Source organism: Ictalurus punctatus, chromosome 28 (assembly GCF_001660625.3).
Source record: "Ictalurus punctatus breed USDA103 chromosome 28, Coco_2.0, whole genome shotgun sequence".
Lineage (NCBI taxonomy): Eukaryota > Metazoa > Chordata > Actinopteri > Siluriformes > Ictaluridae > Ictalurus > Ictalurus punctatus.
In genome coordinates, this window is record NC_030443.2 from 13,856,625 (window position 1) to 13,876,819 (window position 20,195).

The following is a 20,195-nucleotide window of genomic DNA, read 5'->3' on the forward strand; positions in this document are numbered from 1 at the left end:
AGAAGGTACAGTACATGTTGGTGAGTCTTCTAATATTAAAACCGTGTGTGTCATCCTGGAGTGACCTATTCGACAGCGGGTGTAGACGATCTGGTCCCAGCGATTTGAAAACAGGAAACGTTTCTTTTGGTAAATGGTCTGCACTTATATAGTACTTTAATCCAAAGTACTATATCTCATTCACCCTTTCACTCACACACACACACACCAATGGTAGCAGAGCTGCCATGCAAGGCGCTAACTTGCCTTCGGGAGCAACTTGGGGTTCAGCGTCTTGCCCAAGGACACTTCCGCATGTAGAGTCATGTGGGCCAGGAATCGAACCGCCAAACCTACGATTAGTGGACAACCCGCTCTACCACCTGAACCACAGCCGCCCCAATTCTTTTGGGAGGAAATACCTATTATTACCCAAAAAGATTCTCCCAATTTCATTTGGAAAAGGTTCTTGGGTTCCTAAAGGGGCTCAACATGGGATCCTCTCTCATTGTGAAACACACTGTTGTAGGGTTCTACATAGAAACTTTAGAGAAATCATAAACTCCAAAAGGTTCTAGATCCAACTGTAAGCAGCCTCTGAGGAAGCATAGTGACTCAGTTCAAGGAGAATAAATATTTCAATAAAAAAAGAGAAAAATATTGGGATTTTTTTTTTTTAAACGACCAATAATCCTTCTTTTAAGTTTAAAAGACAAATAAGCAGACTGAAACTATACATTTCTAACTCTCAGCAGAACTGTACAGCAACATTAAAAACAGTCTACTGTACGAAACACAAGCTTTTATGTAATCAGAACAATGAACTACATAAAAAGCTAGACAGTTCACTTGTCTTAGACCCAGCGTATTCAATTAAAATATTCAGCTTTGGAGATCAATCATATCTAATAAACTGACTCATTGGGTTATAACTTTTTTGTTGTTGTTGTTGGTCCAATTCCAGGTTTAACCGGCGTGATAAGAAGGCGTGTCCGTCCACATGTGCAGACACACTAAAGTCAGGAGTTACTGTTCGGTGGTTGATAGAGGACAGGAGTCTGATTGGTCGAAAGGCGGAAAAGGAGAACCCAGATAAGAGCGAGACAACCCTTGTGTCATCACCATATGCAAATGAGTAAAGGTCATTAAAATGCTGAGGGAAGGGGGTTATTTGACAGAACTCTGGGGGACCGCTGGACAAAACGGAGACACCGAGCCTGCAGACAAATAGAAAGGAAGGAAAGATGACAGGGAAGGTGTTAAATGAGTGTAATTAAGCTGTGTGTTAACACCTACTTCAAGGGGACACGAAACAAGTGACCTTAAGGTGAGCAAAGCAAGTTGGAAAAGGTAACAACTGCGTGTCAGTTTTGGCATCCAATTAAACTGTTGATGAATTGGCCCATAAGTATGTATGATCTCAATGTTTAGAGAGGATTTTCTTGTAAGTACCATAAAAAGAACAATTTGATATAATAAGGGAAAGATACTGAGCCAATTTTCTTCTGTTTTCTTCACAGGAACAATCCGGAAATTTCTCACACTAAGGTTCACAAGGTCTTATATTGTCTTCTGGACAGGATATCATCATATACTGTAAGTTCATTATGGAGACACTACAGTATAGATGATGTACTATCCAGTGTGGCATACCTCCTCCTGTGGGATACCACACACACGCACAGTCTGTGATAGAGAGAGGCGGTTAAACCGTTACCATTACTGAGTTTAGTAATGGTAAGGGTTCTTTTGCTTCTTCTCGCTGGCACCAACTATCGAAAACGCCAACTGGAATGAACTTCATATGAATATTTTATAAATATGTCATAACAGCATTGTAGTTCTATCTGATATAAATTCATTTCTTATTTAACGTAACATTGCTTGATGTGGAACTACACGCTGAATCTTGTCCTTGTACAATGACCCTAAAGGTATTCATATTAGTATAAGTGCATGAATTCAGTAAATTCATTTAAAAAAAAAAAAAAAAAGTCTATTTTGCATGCGGGCTGTGTTTATGATTAAAATGTCTTGATATAACACAAAATAGTGTGTCAGTAGTAACTACTTTCAGTGTATAAATGTATTATGTTGTGCCTTGGTGAATTGTTATATTAATTCGTCAAACATGTATCATACACGACCATTTCAGGTCATCAGTTTTTGAGTTTTTTTGCATTGGGTGCCTTGAGGAAGGAATTGGCATCCTTGACTGAGTACTGATAATAGCAAATATTATGTGCTGAATACTATCAATAATGTACTATGGCTCAATAAACACATCCAGCTGAATCAATAGCTCTCCACATTCTTCAAATCCATATTTTATTTACACACAATATAGTGTAATATTTTTCTTATTGTCGCTGACCTCAAATAACTCGGCAAGAAAGGGGGGAGAGGGAGAGAGAGAGAGAGAGAGACCTTGCTTTGGGCTAGCTTATCTATGAATTAGCGATCCATCACCATGGCCTGGATAAGAAGTGACTGCCTGCCAGGTTCAACCACAGGGGAGGATACAAGAACAAATGCATCCCGGCCAGTGTGTGCCCATTTTAGTGGCAGGTTAGAGCTCCATTAGAGGGGTAATGTAGCCCTGTGGGGCTGCGCCTTTAGTTAAGTTCTAGCAGCTGTGAAAGACAAGCAGGAACTGAGAGAGGGAAGGACGGCAAAGAGCTGGCAAAAAACTAAATAAAATCCTATGTAGCACATAAATAACTGAAGGGCACCGCTGGTAATATAACAATATGATATCAGGGATATTACATTATATTAACATCATTATACAATTTTATGAGTATTATGGATAGTAATCAGGCGCTGGGGGGTTTATGACTACACTGTATAAGTAACTGACTGGAAGTTGAAATGTATTCCAGGATCAACGGGTTCATTTAATTAATTTTCCATATTCAGTACTTAAATAAGCGATACACAAGTTCAGCCAATGAAAAACATTCAGCCAAAAAAATGTGAACAAAAAACCAGTTTCACATAAGAGCTTTTCCACTACATGCTTTATACAGTAGACGAGAAAGAATGACTTTCTGGTTAATGTCTGGTTTTATTATTTATTTTGTGTGTTTTATTTCTCTACAGTGGAGTAATCTCCTACTGAAAGGACTGACCTTACAGTAATAAAGTGTTTTTTCATTGCCTTTTTACAGAAAGCATTTTTTTTTACTATTCAAAGGCATTAGAAGTTAAAAAAAAAGAGATACAGAGATTAGATTTTCGGTACAAAAAGCTAATTAACAACTCTTTAAATTTATTTAAATTTATATATATATATAAAATGCTGGTTAAATAAATTTAAGAGTTGTTAATTAGCTTTTTGTACCAAAAATATTTTTGTTAATTTTTTTTGTAGCTTTTTTTTCTATATCTATCTATCTATCTATCTATCTATCTATATATATATATATATATATATATAAATATTTTTTGCCATATCAATCATCACATTACAGTTTTATTATATAACCTAAAAAGTTCAGTTACAATTAATAATGTGGACAGAACAACCACCAGGATGATTGAAAGACTGCTCTCTGATGGAGCTGAATGAGAATCCGGGGTCAAAAACAGGTCTGGACAGCTTGGATAAGGAACTGAGACCATTAGAGGCAAAAGTTCCCTGTAAAGTGTCTCAACTCTGCTTGAACCTCATCAGCAATTCTGACCAGGACACATTTTCAGCCGTTCTGGAACAATGCTGATTTATTCATGATGTATCCCGCTGCTAAAATGAGATTCTGTATAAAGACCTTACTAATAATAAATAGACTCGGGGCTAAAAGTCCTAGGACACTGCAACAGCAGCTTGAGTTCAGAAAGCAGGCTCTGTTCCAAATGTGACTGTTATACACAGAGCTGTGTGAGAGATAAGACAGTCCACATGCTGTCCACGAGACAAACTGAAGCCTCGAATTGTTTTCTTTGTTAAAGTCTGGACTCCATGCTGGAGGGGTTTTTTGGTTTTGTTCTTTCAGATCCCAGAGCAAATTCACCAACAGAAAACTTGCAGATCAGAGCTCGATCCACTTCAGTTCTTCAGAGTGGCGGATATTTTGAGTCGCACCTCACACATGAAAGCGTTCATGAGGTCCAGTGCTGCTTCCCGGGCTATTCGAGCTATCAGCTGCCCCCCAGGACCAATCACCATTTTCTGTTTAAAATGATCAGAGAGAAAGGGAAAAGAGAGTGTGAGTAGGAAAAAAAAAGTCTGTAAGTTCACAAAGCTATCTATAGCTATAGGGCAATCCTATTAAGGCAGTAATCCATTTCCACAAGCACACTTTTACTGAGTTTATCTAGTTAAAAATGCCTAGCTAAAGCAGGAATATTAAATATTTAAATACGAGGGTAAGTCAAATGAAAACCTTAAAAGTGGGATATAAATTAGAATTGAACAAACTTTTTTCTAAAAGAATCTGGGATGCCTTAAAATCGCTGGAACACTTGTGCTGAACAAAATTGAGATTATGTAGAAAAATTATAAAATGGGGACTTGTTTGATAATGATTTGCAAAAAATCAGTGAATGAGTGATTTTATCCCATCGTTTTCACTCTATTAGACCTCATCTGGTGTTTGGTTATAATTGAAGTCAAACCTACAAACACGAGAGATTAAAGTAAAGGCGGTGGCCTTAAAATTTTAACTGAAGGAGTTGGATAAAATTAGATAGGTGCTAATTCTCATACTGTCCGTCCTAAACAGTATCCGAGATTACAATTATTGTGTTCCCAAATCGTAGTATGTTGAAATTAATATCCCAAAGGTTCCCGGGTGGTCTACTATTTCCGGTTGATGTTTGAAGTGTGGATCCGTGGACACGTTTTCAGCTAATATTGCCCACAACTTGCACGAGGTAGGAGCATTGTGAGGGTGTTTTTTAAATTTTTTTAAATTTTTTTTTTTTAAGAGAACCGATTTTAGAGAGGTGTAAATGAAACGTGGAAAAATAAATCAAGGGAATGGTAAATGAAATGATATTAGCAGAAATTATATAAGGAACGATGAATGAAAAAAAGCTGAAATGCAACGAGGAGTTTGTTTACGGTGACGGTGAGCGTAACAAGGCGACAACGTTCTCTTCCGTTACATGATGCACATACAAAACTATGTGCATTTTCTTTGCAAAAACAGTATTTACTTTTAATGCATAGTATAAGTATGTGAATTGGGACGCAGCAAGGGAAACCCTGCTTGCTAGTTAATGGACATTACACTAGCGGTCAGCTTGTAAGTAAGGAGTAAATCACGGCACAGCATGCTGCTATAGGCAAATAATCTACGACATGATGCGGCTGTTACAATCCTGAAGTTTTCATTTTCAATAACAGTACTTCCCAATATGTTTTATTCCTTTTCTACCACAGCAATTTGAAATGAAAAAAAACACCACATCATAATATTTTTCCCCACGTTTGTAACTACATCTAATCTTATGGAACATCCAGAGCCAAATTCCTGTTACAACAGCAACAAACACTAAGTACTTCCATCAACAGCCGAGAAATGGGAAAGCACAAACTCATCTGTTGCAATGATTCTCCTCTGATGCGGACACTGGAGACTCCTTCCATAAATATCATAACATCTCCTTACAGAAAGCTTCACCATCGTATCAACAACTTCACATCTTTGTTTAAATGAAAACACAGTCTAAGGATATGTTTATTCCTAGGCAGTGAAGGAGCTGTTACTATAGCAATGTTAACGTAAGAACGAGTGCTTGATGATGACTGATATAAACCTTTCTGGCCAATCAGACTTGAGAATTGAACAGCATTGTGGTATAAAGTCAATTATTTCAAGGTTTAAAAGTGTGCTATTTCTTTTTGTAGAAGTTGCTACAATGTTTTCTGTGTGTCGTGTCCTTCCTTCCTTCCTTCTACACAGCGGACCGTGTGACTGTATTTTTGTAGGCAATTTAATGTAAACTGGCAGGCATAATGGAGCGAGCAATTATTTGATATTCACAGAACAGCACTTGCCATAAGCTTAGAGTCCAGCGCAGATTAAATTCAAAAGGCTGACTGCTTACATTACAGCCTCCTCCTCCATCAGGAGATTTTTGTCAAGTGGGCACACGATACACACAAGCAAGACTAGATATGAAAATATGACACTATAAAAGACTTGAGTTCACTGATCGTGGAAAATGTAACCATTCTCCAGGTGTTTATTCAAACTGAAGTACATTAAAAACCTTGAAACTTCCACACAGTTTTTTTTTTTTTTTTTTTTTTTTAGACTTTCAAGCATCAGACAATGGAAACTATGCCTTGAATTGAATTTCTCACCATGTGGCTGTCCTTTTTCACATGCAGTTTGACAGATATGTCCAAATTGCCGTCGGCGGCTTCCCTCCAGAGTTCAATGTACTGCAAGACACACAGCATAGAGATCGTTCCAGTAATAAGGAAACTCCACTGTACAGTGGGAACAAAATGCAGGGTATCTGTAGGTTGTTATTGTTTAAAAGCACAATAAAAGAAAAAATTAAAACCACATTTAATAAAATGGTTTAAAAACACATTAAATATTTAAATCTGCTAGTTTATAAAACTTAAAATACCAAAAAATCAGTGCTACCAAATCAAGACCGCCGAGGCTCCTTGGACAACTCCAGACATGTTTATTGTATTACAATGCACATTTATGTGTTTGCTTTTGTAAATAATGTAGTACATTTATTATGGATATAGAACACATGAAGAACATTAATTATAAGCTTAATTATTCCGAATATACGGCATTAAAATACATGAATTACTTAAAATGCAAAGCACTGTGTAAACTAACACATTGTGTGTTAAGATTGAATTAAACTTTATAAGGAACTTTATGGATAAAACATTTTAAAGAAACGATCTCTATAATAACTGGACCTCCAGGGTTGGGGGTTCGAATCCCACCTGCGCCCTGTGTGTGTGGAGTTTGCATGCTCTCCCCGTGCTTCGGGGGTTTCCTCCGGGTACTCTGGTTTCCTTCCCTAGTCCAAAGACATGCGTTGTAGGCTGATTGGCAAAATTGTCCATAGTGTATGAATGGGTGCGTACATGTGTGTGATTGTGTCCTGTGACGGGTTGGCACCCTATCTAGTGTGACTCCCGTCTTGTGCCCCGAGTTCCCTGGGATAGGCTCCAGGCTCCCCCGCAACCCTGTGTAAGATAAGCGGTATGAAAAATGTTTGGATGAATCCCTTTGCTCGGTCTTGGTTGTTTTGTTCAGACTCTCATCAAACATGACCAAAACACACCCTTTTTATTGCTCTGGGAAGTATTTTTATTTTTTTTATGTACAGTGCAAAATTGAACCTGGTGATGTAGGCAGCACTGTCTCATCCACATGTGAAGGTCTTCATGAGCTCAGAGTCAGGAAACATCTGCTTTAGAAACCGAGTCAACTTCGTCAGAAGTGTACGAGAGATGATTCGTCACTGTCCGGTAATATCCAGATAACCTTCGCTTACTGATCGAATGTCTAATGATTGCAGGCTGGAAGTTGTTACTTGTACACAAACAGTTTCAGTAGTAACAGTGCGAGCTGGGTTGGCAAACTGCAACCAGGAGGATTTCGCTTGCACATACTGCTCGTGCTTTTCCGCTTGTATGTGCGATTCCAAGGCCTTAACACTCAGAGCCGAGTTTAAAGCATTTCTTACAAATGCTATATAGCGAGCTTCCAAATCATTTCCCAGTACTGGTTTTAACCGATCCGAGAGCTGATCATTTTCGAGCCACTTGCTGTTAAATTTACACTTCCCCATTACTTCCTGTCCACCACCCTGTTCCAGTTACCGTAATTATCACCAACCAATCAAAAACAAATTGGCTGTTTCAAGCGTCTCCTCGGATCGCACTCTAAAATTAAACACCTCCACAAACTATTTTAAGCCTTCCCACTCTACTATTTACTTTTTATAGCCTTCAATGTGTTGAATTTAATGCTTTGTCCAGACTTTTCAAGCACCCACAGGTACCCTGAAAATGGTTGTTCAAAAGGTCCTTTCTTTTTTGCTGAAGGTTTTCTTTAATGCTTTAAAAGCAGAGGAAAGAAAGAATGGAGGAGGAGAGGAACTGAAGAAACACAGTGAGTGCGTGTGGGTTTCTCATGTGAGCTCTACCTGGGTCACTGTGTAAGGCACCTCCTGAGGAAGATACTCCAGTAGTTTCTCTCGGATGGTGTTGGTACAGATGTCCTCTGGGCTCTGATCGGTGAGTACGGCACTGTGGTACTGCCACGGACCTGGCTTCGCCTCCACCATCAGATAACTCTGTCAAATCCAGTCACATTTATATAATGAGCACATTCCTATTAATAGTAGGGTGATATGACTCTAAAGTATCAATACTGCGATAAATGATGTCACGATACACTTTTCTGTGTATGTCGTGGGTATTGTCATATTCTTTTATTAACATTACAAAAATAAAACTGTCAATCAAAAAAGTACCATTTTTAACAATATGTATTAATAATAAACAAATTTATGTTTTAGTTTCTTGAAATGCAACACTATTGCCAGTTTGTGAGCAACACAAGCACATATATTCACATCGGAGTAATATTTTTTTTTTTAGGCCGGGGGGGATTGACAATTATCGGGCATCAAGTAGTTCTTCGTACTTCATGAGATCCCAGGCAGCTTGGCAATCTGCATGAATGGAGCCTGCTTTTTATTGTTATTATTATTTCCGGATGAATGATAAGGGAATAAAGTAATTCTGCAGATGATATGAGGTGCTGTAAACGCTGACAGTTTTTGTTACTGGTTGTTACTGGTCCCGGATCATCTCTGCATCTTCCCCAGCATGGAAGATCATAACAGTGTTTTAATGACCAAAAAGTGGAGGAAAAAACAAACAAAAAAAACATGATTATGGAAATAACTTGGGTGGTATGATAAAGAGGAAAAACTCTAGGCTCCAATGTTACACACACACACACACACACACACACACACAAAAGAGTCCCTCAATGGGATTTCTTTTAGTAATATCTCCACAAGCAGTGCAGCTATTAGTTTAATTACACGCTCAGATAGTGATGTTGCAGCATTGCTACTTTTTACATCAAGCAGATTGTAAGTACTTTCTCTTATATAAGTACAATCTAATCAATTAACTGAGTAGTGCTGACAAACAGCACTACTAAACATAAATTCCACTGTTCCTTTTTAACCTGCCACTCTTTTGATTCAGACAGATTCTTTTTTCCTTATATACACAGATATAGTATAACGAAACCTGATTAACAGTACACATTGCCGAATAACCTGATTATCATCAATCTTAAATTTCCTGAAATCAGATAAAGACCCTGGGATGATTACGATCAGGTTATTTACAATCAGTTGTACCTCACAAGGTCCGATGAGATGTTTAGATGCGATGAATACTTTAAGAATTTGCTAACTGCCAACATCAGTAATGATCAGAGTATTAGGCCGTAACAAAAATGATGCTACTTCTATGAAACTAAACCAGCCCATTATCACCTAAATTACCTAAGATACCCTTGAAATAGTCAATCGCAACTTTAGGAATCGTGATCCTTTTTTTATCTTGAGGTTGTGTGTAAATGTCAATGGTCAACGGTGACTATGACGTGATAAATCCTCACCATGATTTTATATCTTTTACGCAATCATACGAACCAGGTCAAGTATTTTTGTTAAAAAATCTAAATGTTGTCTACCTTCAGCGTCTGCACATCCTCGCCGTCTGTAGCACACATCATGAAGACATCCTTGAAGTGTGGCCATCCTTTACAACTCTTCAGGGCCCTCAGCTGCTCTCTGTCCGGGCCTTTCAGAAGCTGATTTTCTGGATTTGGCATGTGCTCTTCTCCGTTCTGCAGACCTGCAGTCTTTTCCGTTTGCTTCTCTTGCGTTTCCTTCTGGAGCGGCTTCACTAAACTGCGCACTTTCAGCCTCTTGCCGTTCACGATACCCTCCGTCAGTTCTTCGGTAATGTCCAGCAGCAAGGGTTTGCTCTTCAGGAGGTCCACCTGTACGTGTGAGAGACATGCCCGAGCATAACATAACAGCTAGGTTTTTTTTTTTTGTGACAAGACTAAATTCATCCTGATGCTCTAGTAGAACTGTTGCTGTAATTATAAAGACTGTCCTGTACTCATTCCAGGACTCTTCTTCACTATAAGCTCATACTGAACATCCTTTCCTTAAGGATGTCTAAGGTCGTCTGGGAAAACCCATCAGATGTCAGTAAAAAACAAAACAAAACAAAAAACACGATTTTCAGGTTCTGACCAGTGTTTTTTTTTCTGGCAGTAAAATACTTTGACATCTCTACTTTACAAAAACAAAAATTTCACTGAAATGGCGCTGAGTATATTTATATGTGAATACATTTTAAAATGTAATGGGGAGCCAGCTGCATCAATGAGGTTACCTTATTGAGAACGAGGACAGCAGGGATGTGTGCGTTCATGGCCAGACCCTTCAGCACCTCAAAGTCCAGCCTACTACGCGTCCACTTGTCTGAGACATCTACCAACACCACCACTGCAGAATGAAGCAGATATAACGACTATTTATGATACATATGGCAGGGGTCTGTAAGACATTTGAAAATGCTATAAATGGAATCTGGTCTATCTCTGTAACAGACTGTTCTTGTGAAGATCGTCTGCCATTTCAGCGTTTTAATAGCACTTTAAATGTCACCTTAAGAAACCTAAAAATCTGTTTCACAGATCTGTCTCTCACTCTCTTTTTTTTAAAGATCATAGCGATTTCAGTGCACCAAGTAAGTAAGAATACTACACCTGGGCGCATGATGGTATAGGAACATAAAGCCGAGCTACTATTATTATTTTCCTATAACAAGCGTTTTGTTCCCCTTATATCACAGCAATCTATCAACAATGACAATTCATTAAAGAATGCCACATCATCCTTTTTATTTATTTATTTAAAATATCAGTTTATAGTTATGTTTATTGTTGTGGAACGCCCACAAAACAGGCTAGTTCCTTTTACCACTTACGTTTTAGCAGATTTATTTATTTTTAAAGTCGTTCCCTAACCAGCTTCTCTTTTCCCCCCTCTTCAATTTAATAAGGCAAATAAATGCAGCCTGTTATGCCACTTAGAATCCACAAAACACTACATCCTGAAGAGATTCCCGTGTTCTGACCTTTACAACGTTAGTAGAATTCAGATGTTACCTAGATCAGCCTGCCGTAATGATTTCAGTGGATCCACAAGAAAGGTCTTTTCCAGCTGATGTCTGTAAGCAACAGAAATGAGATGGGGGTGTTATTAGTGCAATACAATTGCGCTGAAAAGAAATATACAGTGAAATTGTTCTGTGAGGTCTAATTAGGAACCACAGTCAACTCCAGAATAAAAACCACAAACAATATCCACATTTCCAATTAAACACACTGCTTAGTTACAATAATATTACTCGCATAAGAAACCTTTCCTAAATAAGAGCATTTCTCAAAATCATACCGGTTATTATTGGCACCCCTAAAGAATACTTAAAGTGAGTACAGACAAACGTCCAAACCTGCTCTCAGTTTACAGATACCCTACTGTTTCACACAAGAAGAATCACTTCGTCATATTCACCTTTCTTTCAACATAATATAGTTTGAGGGTGCCAATACTTTCCCCCGATCTAATTCGAAAGCATTAAAATGTACCTTTTAGCTTTAGACGGAGTAGTGAGACCAGGCGTATCCAGCAGGATCTGATATTTAAAAAAGACGACAAATACATGATTTTACTATTTGTTCTGTGATGACATAACACGCAATCTTTATTCAAGACGATGTGCAACAGAAATCATCATATTAAGGTTGAGAGGAATGAATTGTGAAAATGTGTGTGTATGGGTTTTTTTTTTTTAAACAACACAATCACTTACAATTTGAGTATTGTCCTCTGTGATCACCCCAAGTGCACGAGATCGTGTAGTATGCACTTTTTGGGACGTTGCAAACAGCTATTTTAAAGGGACAAAACATGAGAATGTTTCATAACCAACAAAAACCATTGCATCAAGCACTTAGTTAAAAATTATATAAACTGTACCTTTTTGCCCAGGAGCTGGTTGGTCAGAGTTGATTTCCCTGCATTTGGAGCACCGATTATAGCTACTCTTAAAACCTTTGGATTTTCTGGTTGATCTGGATCTTTCAGCATCAAGGAAAAATGTTCAACTAAAAAAAGACAGAATAAAGATAAAAAATCAAATATATATAGATGGATGGATATGTAATGGGATAATAGATGGATGGATAGATGGATGGATGGATGGATGACATGTAATGAAATAATGGACTGGTGGATGGACTGATCAAAATCATATGTAATGGGATAATATATAGATGGATTAATAACGTAATAGGATAGTGGATGGATGAATACGTAATAGGATGATGAATGGATGGATGAATGAAAATGTAACAGGATGATTGATGAATATGTAATGGGATAATGGATGAAATAGTATAATGGGTGGATGGATTGATTAATGATTGTGTAATAGGAAAATATATGGATGGATGGATGAATTTAATATGTAATAGGATAATGGATGGATAGATGGATGGATGAATATGTAATAGGATAATGGATGGATGGATGGATGAATTTAATATGTAATAGGATAATGGATGGATGAATTTATTATGTAATAGGATAATGGATGGATAGATGGATGGATGAATATGTAATAGGATAATGGATGGATGGCTGGATGAATTTATTATGTAATAGGATAATGGATGGATAGATGGCTGGATGAATTTATTATGTAATAGGATAATGGATGGATAGATGGCTGGATGAATTTATTATGTAATAGGATAATGGATGGATGGCTGGATGAATTTATTATGTAATAGGATAATGGATGGATAGATGGCTGGATGAATTTATTATGTAATAGGATAATGGATGGATGGCTGGATGAATTTATTATGTAATAGGATAATGGATGGATAGATGGCTGGATGAATTTATTATGTAATAGGATAATGGATAGATGGCTGGATGAATTTATTATGTAATAGGATAATGGATGAATTATAGAATATTTATACTGCATTCACAAAAGGAGATTTTTTTTTCATTATTTATATAATACATTTATCCTCTTAACACACTATTTAACCATGTTGTTACTTGATGAGGCAAAATCTACGACACTCCAGATTTAAATTACTTCTTAAGGGGACGCAAACGTTTGCACTCAACTGTTATACTACAGTGCTCGAGACCACCATGGTGGAAAACATCAAACAGAATGTAGTGTGATTTAAGTGAAATCCGACTTTATGGCCATATTACTGTCAGTCTTTGACAGATCCATGCAAGTGAGACCAAACACCGTTTTTTTTTTTGTCAACTGTCAACGGCAGACTGGGGCTCAGGATTACCTCTATCCAGTGGAACAGCAGCATGAGCAGGGGAGCCTGCAGGATTCTCAGCAAAGCCGAGGGTACGTTCCTGCAGCAGTCTCTCCAGAAACGCCTCGGTGGAGATGAAACAGGTGGGAACAAAGCGAAACGCAGCGTTCCTCACCGCACAGCCATGATGAGCTGAAGAAGAGGAGAATTACAGAGATTTCAGAAACCTATCATTTAACTCAAACAACTGTTATTTGGAATTGTATAGTGCCATTCACTATGAAACTGTACCACAAAAAAAAAAAAAAAAAACAGAAAAGGCAAGCATAAATAAAGACACTGAAAGGCACAAATATATATAAGCAATCTACAGAATATTATGTCAGTTATGAGAAATACCATACAAAATAATTGAGCAATAAAACAGCAAGAAGAAAAGTGAATATCCAGTTCCACAAAGACAGTTTAGACTCCAAACGTTCCCTGTGTCCAAACTGGCATACTTATACTATGTATTAAAACTATGTACTCTTTTTATGAAGAAAAAGTACTCTCTTTTGAGTGTGTATTAAAAGAGTATAGAAGTACTGGGACATACTAACACGTCGTGTAACGGAAGAGAACCCGGATGAGAACACAGTCACTGTAAACAACAAACTCCTCGTTGCATTTCCACTTTTCTTCACTCTTTGTTCCTAATATAACGTATAATATATCATTTTACTGATCATTCCCTTCGTTTATTATTCCACGTTTCATTTACACCTCTCTAAAAATGCATCCGTGAATTCAGCAAAGCAAACCATCACAAGACTCCTCCTCCTTCGCGCAAGGAGTTGTGGGAAATATGAACTGAAAAAATGTCCACGGATCCACACTTTGAAAATCTACTGGAAATAGCCGACCATACTCATTTCATGGGATACTCATTTCAACATACTACGATTTGGGAACACACTAATTCTCTTCTCAGATACTATTTAGTACAGATACTATGCCAAGTAGGACGCAGGGAATGTATGTTAAAGGGTACACATTACCCATAATGCACTTTGTTTTTTGTTAGGAATAGGATGTATGGCAACAAATACAGCATGGAACTAACATTAGCACGTTTTGTCTCATAACTAAGTCATTACCTGATATAACAGCAAGCTGCTACTATAATTCCACATATAAGGTGGGATGTTATACACCATTTTAAGATGAAAATACTAAATCAGGGGATTTTGTGCTCTTTAAATGTTTACTGTAATGTATCTAAACACAGATCCATTTTTTTTGCACTTACGTGAATTTGCACTTACGGATATGGAACTGTTCTAACAGGAAAAGCAGATTAATGATAAATTACCTAACAAAAGTTCCTCTTTGAAATAGACGAAAGTGTTACATACATGTGTATAAATGAAATGAAGCATGTAAGATCAGGATTTTGCCTTTGCCAGATAACCAAAAGGACAGAAAGGAATGCCAAGGGATTTTTATTTTTAAATGAAGCAATTCCAATGCGAAGCAATCTGAACATGGGCAGCAGTAGCCCAGTGGTTAGGACGTTGTGGACGTCTGATTGGAAAGTTGCGAGTTGAAATCCCAGCCCTGTCAAGGTGTCACTCACTGCTGGGCTTTTGAGCCCTTAACCCTCAACTGTCCGGTTGTATAAATGAAGAAAATGTAAGTTGCTCTTTATAAGGGCGTCAACAAAATGCCATAAATTAATGTTTGTTTTTGTTTTTTTTTAAATTAAATAAATATGTAAATGGCAAATAATACCCTGCTGTGGAAAAAAAAAAAACCCAACCCAGAAACCATCAGAAAAATGTTAATAGTTTTAATGGGAATTGTACTGGTTTTAATGGAAACAGTAATAGTCCCTGTGAGTCTCTACTAGAATTTATTGCCTTCGACTCATGGCATATTATGTCTAGTGGACACCATTCAGAACCAATAATGGTTTTAATGGTTAGCTGATGGTTTGTAGTGGACACCATTAGACTTTATGCCATGGTTTATATTGTTTTCTTTTCTTTTCCAACAGAGTATACTAATATAACTATAGTGTTGCAGGATTATACACTACAGAGTTGTCCAGTTGATAATTCCAGTGCTGTTAGTGTGTTAGTGTGTACACACCTGTCCTTAGACGCAGTGGCGCAGTTTCCATTGATGCCGCGAGACTGGACAAGCGCAAAGTCCTGCACAAAAGCGACTCGCACATGCGCAGAGCCATGTTTTTACAACCGCCCTCTGTTTCCAGACACGAAAAAATGTTTGTAAGCTATGTACATGGAAACACATTACACAAGCAAGGTGATTAGGCTGTGTAACTTTGCGTACACATGCACACAGGGCGCAGCCATGATGCTTCTGTCAAAGAGTCAAAGAGCGCGCAAAGAGGAACCGGAAACTAAGCGCAGCTTAATGCGCATGCGCCACCTAGTGGACAAGTGGAATTGAAGTCAAGTCGTATCATATCATATCATGGCACAATTACTGCGTATAAACATTTCTGTTACATCCTGCACGGGTCCATATATGCTATTTAAGAATCCATACTGTGTTTTTTTTTGTAGTTTGTCCATTTCGCAATGTTACAAAGTTAATGACTAAATGATATAGGCTTTTACTTGATAATACGGAATACTTGATGGGTGTTCAATTGGGTGTTTCAGGGCAACAATTCTGACCCTTTAAGTAAACAAAACAAAACAAAACAAAAAATCCTCTGTCTTATAGCATAGAAAAAGGATCCTGAGTATACATTTGCAAGCCATCAGTGGCATGCATATTGCAAAACAAAAATCTTTCATGACTGAAAACGGTTCTGATTGACATATTTTGCAATTTAGAATTCATTCACCTTCTTTATCCTGGTCAGTGTCCAGAGCCTATCCCAGGAACACTCGACATGAGTCAGGAATACACACTGAATTGGACAGCAGCGCATCGGGCACCATGCACACACACAGACACACACACACATAGTACACACCTAGGAGCAAATTAGCAAAGCTAGTACACCTAGCATGTTTTGGAGAGATGGGAGGAAACTGGAGAACCCAGAAAAACCTACGTAGAAATTTCACACAGACAGTAAAATGAGCTCAGTAGCTGCGAGGCTGTGAGCGATGCATCCATGTCCAATTAAAACAAATGCAAAAACACTGTTAACCAAAATAAGGTTTTGTCATGACCACTCCTCATATGTATATATACTGTTAGATCCACTGTTCTACTTTTTTCTTTTGCCTATTTGTTTGCTTGCTTTGCTTGGAGTCTCTATTTTGTTGCTGTAGACTCTCCATTATGTTAGATGACAGATTGCAAGCTGCCTGATATCCTTCATCCTTCCCACTGAAGGTATGTATTCCACACTGTGTATGAGGTTTATGATGGCTAGAAGGAAAGCACATCTGCTCTCCCTGACTATGGTATACATACATCAACAAGATCAAAGCAAAAACAATTCATCACGTGATCCTTTTTTGTCACACAGGAGTATGCGAGTGATGTGCGATCACATGTGAAATACATGTTAAAATGCATTTTAATATGTTATGACCTGAAATTTCACATTTGAACTCAAGTAATACCATCTGAATAGTATGTGAATAATAAACCCACAGATTTCATGATAAATGAATCACTGGATGTGGGGGAATCACATGAAAATCAATTAATTATGGGTAAAAGTATTAAATAAATCAATTATGTAAAAAAAAAAGATTACATGTAAAATGAATCATGCATAAAAAAATATTGTGGAAATTAATGGAAAATGTTTGAAAAATTATGCGAAAATTTTTTTATCTTATGGGTAAAAAATCATGTGAAAATTTTGTTTGAAAAAAAAATCATGTGGAAATAAAGAGCTGAAATATTACATGAGAAAAAAACAAATTATTTGAAAAAAAAAGACACAAAAAAAGAAAGAAAGCTAAGAAAATAACCAGTGAACAAAAAATCACGTGATAAATAGCTGAATTATTTAAAAAAAGAAAAGAAAGTGCGAATAAATAGTGAAAAAATTCACAGAAAATGAACCGTGTAAAAAAATCACATGTATTTGAATCTTCATGAATCTTTTACAAATGATGTGAGAATAAATTAATAAAATTTAAAAAAATAAATAAAATAATTTATAATGAAATTTTAAAAATTATATGTGAAAATTTATGAATTGTGAAAAATACTTACATAAAATACAATTAAAATAATAATAATTAAAGCCACATGTACCAAATCTGAAAGGTCCACATATAAACACACACACACACACACACACACACACACACACACACACACACACACACACACACACACACACACACAATTTCTCCTCCCTAGAACTTTCTCCACATAGCCACTCCATACAAAAATAGCTTATGAATACTAAAATAGTTTTTTTGGTGAACTTTTATTAACATTTTCAACACATTTCTCTCCCTCGCTCCTTCTCAAAAGCACTATGTTAGGCTCCTGCATAATCATCTCAGTTTTAAAACTACCTTTCAGAAAGAAAAGGAAAAAAGAAAAAAAGGTCACAAATGCCATGGCATTTCTTGTAAAAAACAAACAAACAAAAAAACCCCTCTGACCCAGTAAAATTTGTTGTGGTTGTGTAAAGTAAAACTCTAGTATACTTTATAAGCCTTGTGCTAGGACAAAAAGCCTTTCCAGTAGAGAGTCACCAATATGAGTGTGATTTAGTGCATGCCTAGGCATTGGATCAAGGCAGGAAAAATGCTCGTCTTGACAAAAGAGAGCAGCAATTTGAGATGAACAATAGCTGGCTGAGCCCTGCAGTCCGTGCTGCCGCTGCTTCTGTTGCTGTTGGTGTCATTGTCATTTAGGAGCTGTGGGTGCACAGAAACTGCTGTCATGTCAGATATTTCAACAGACCTCTTCTCCTCTTCCCGGCTGCGAGAGACAAACACACACACACAATCTCTTTCTCTCTCTCACACACACACACACACATGCACACCCATCAGACTAGAAGCAACCTGCTGTTCCTGTGCCATTTTTCAACCTTGCTGCAGGGGAGGAGGAACAACAGAGTTGATGAAACGCCGAACGCCAGGGACAGGAGCGCAGGGCCTCAGACAGTGCATTCTCGCTCTGATCCATTACGCGTGATTGCTGCCCAGCGTACAAAGCCACACAGCTGGTACATCCTTTGTGGTGCCCTCATCAGCAAGCTTTTAGAGGGATAATTTAAAAAAAAAACACTCACAGGTCACATTTGGCTGCCCCGAATCTAAATTCCTGCTCTGATTGGTGAGAGAGAAAGTGGGCGAGGAGGAGGAGGAGGAGGAGGAGGAGGAGGACAAAAAAAAAATTCATACTCAATCTAGAACTGCAATCAATATGACTTGTCTGTGAAGTGGATCAATAATACATCCCCACCAAAATCATCAATCATGCCAGAGCTGGATATAAAAATCGTAATTAGGAACACCGTTCCTAAACATCCTGTATTGACATCTCCAAGGGCTGAAGAAAGACACCATTCTGCGTCATTAACTTTGTATTATTGCCTGATGGAGCCAACTGCTGAGTACTTCCCCTCTGCTTGACTATAAGTTGTCCTTTTTTTGCTGAACTAGGATCAGTTTCCTGAACTGTACTTCCTTTAATCGTTAACACTGGTCTGGAATTCTGATCTCTGATTAAAGTAAAGGACAACTTGAAAAGGTCAAAGGGTGCTTCTTTAACTTGATGGATCGCAAAGCTGTGAATGATGCATGTCGTCATGCATCAGTGATGGACATGAATTTGGATTTATTGTCGGTGAATAGATCAACAGCAGACTGCAAAACTATCAAGCCGATGCTGACGCGAAAATGGCAAGGATGGATTCTTCAGTCAATGAGAGAATACAAGCCATCAATTGAAAAGTATTGATTTCTATATGAGGCAATGTTTAACCATGACGGAGACACATTACTTTACATCATGTACCACTGGCAGCAGAACACATTAGAAAGCCAAATACATTTTCACACATGCTTTCACCAAGTTACATTCATTTGCTCTGTGAGTCAGAATTTTTTTTTTTTTTTTGTCAATGCCACCTAGACAGCAGGTGTGGGCATGTAATGAGCCAGTTTATCTTAGCTGTCACAGAAATGTTAGACTCTGGCCAAAGATTCAGGCTCCACAATTGAGCTCTCTATCAAATCATAAAACTTATTGACATCATTGCCAGTGCATATTATGGATTTAGATCCATCAGAGGGCCTTGGAGATAATAAATATGCATTACATTTCAGTTCAGTGACAAAGCCACTGCCCACACCCCAGAGTTCCAGGTTCTGTCTGTGTGAAGCTTCATGTTCTCCCTGTTTCCCTGCGGCTTCCTGCGGGTTCTCCGGTTTCCTCCACGCTCTCAAAAACATGCTGATAGGTGGACTGGTTACAATATATTGTTCCTAGGTATGAATGAGTGTGTGCATGGTGACCTGCAATGGACTGGTGTCCCATTCACCATAGGGCAGTGGTGGCTCAATGGTTAAAGGCTCTGAGTTACTGACCCGAATGTCAGGGGGTTTAAGACCCAGCACCGCCAAGCTGACACAGTTGGGCCCTTGAGCAAGGCCCTTAATCCTATCTGCTCCATGGGTGCCGTATCATAGCTGACCCTGCGCTCTGACCGCAACTTCCCCACAAGCTGGGATATGCGGGGGGCGCGCGCAAATAAAGGCTTCTTCTTCTTCTTCTTCATTCATGGATTTTTCCCACTTCCTGGGATTAACTCAGGATCCACCATGATCAATATTGAAGATTGAGTTATATTTAAGATAACTGAACGAA

The 20,195-nt window shown here is 38.0% G+C and overlaps 1 protein-coding gene and 1 long non-coding RNA gene across 2 annotated transcripts; one reads left to right on the top strand and one right to left on the bottom strand.

The window, feature by feature from the left end:
- Positions 1 to 283: 283 nt before the first annotated feature.
- On the top strand, positions 284 to 2,274 carry LOC108260406 (uncharacterized). The gene is made up of 2 exons (XR_001811139.3): positions 284 to 1,306; positions 1,500 to 2,274. It is a non-coding gene; the product is annotated as an uncharacterized LOC108260406 (long non-coding RNA).
- eral1 (Era-like 12S mitochondrial rRNA chaperone 1) lies at positions 2,126 to 15,764 on the bottom strand. Its single transcript, XM_017460688.3, has 11 exons — positions 15,513 to 15,764; positions 13,410 to 13,571; positions 12,061 to 12,188; positions 11,894 to 11,971; positions 11,670 to 11,716; positions 11,187 to 11,248; positions 10,409 to 10,521; positions 9,693 to 10,004; positions 8,119 to 8,268; positions 6,293 to 6,373; positions 2,126 to 4,150 (listed from the first exon to the last, which is right to left on the bottom strand). The coding sequence occupies exons 1-11, from the start codon at positions 15,607 to 15,609 to the stop codon at positions 4,028 to 4,030; spliced, it is 1,353 nt and encodes a 450-aa protein (XP_017316177.1). The 5' UTR covers positions 15,610 to 15,764; the 3' UTR covers positions 2,126 to 4,027.
- Positions 15,765 to 20,195: the final 4,431 nt, after the last annotated feature.

Excerpts from the sequence above, each read along its gene's own strand:
- eral1 (XM_017460688.3), bottom strand. The coding sequence starts at position 15,609 with ATGGCTCTGCGCATGTGCGAGTCGCTTTTGTGCAGGACTTTGCGCTTG. Across the intron at positions 13,572-15,512 it reads GCCACTGCGTCTAAGGACAG|CTCATCATGGCTGTGCGGTG; the intron begins GTGTGTACACAC and ends CCTCTTCTTCAG. Across the intron at positions 10,005-10,408 it reads CTGTCCTCGTTCTCAATAAG|GTGGACCTCCTGAAGAGCAA; the intron begins GTAACCTCATTG and ends TCACACGTACAG.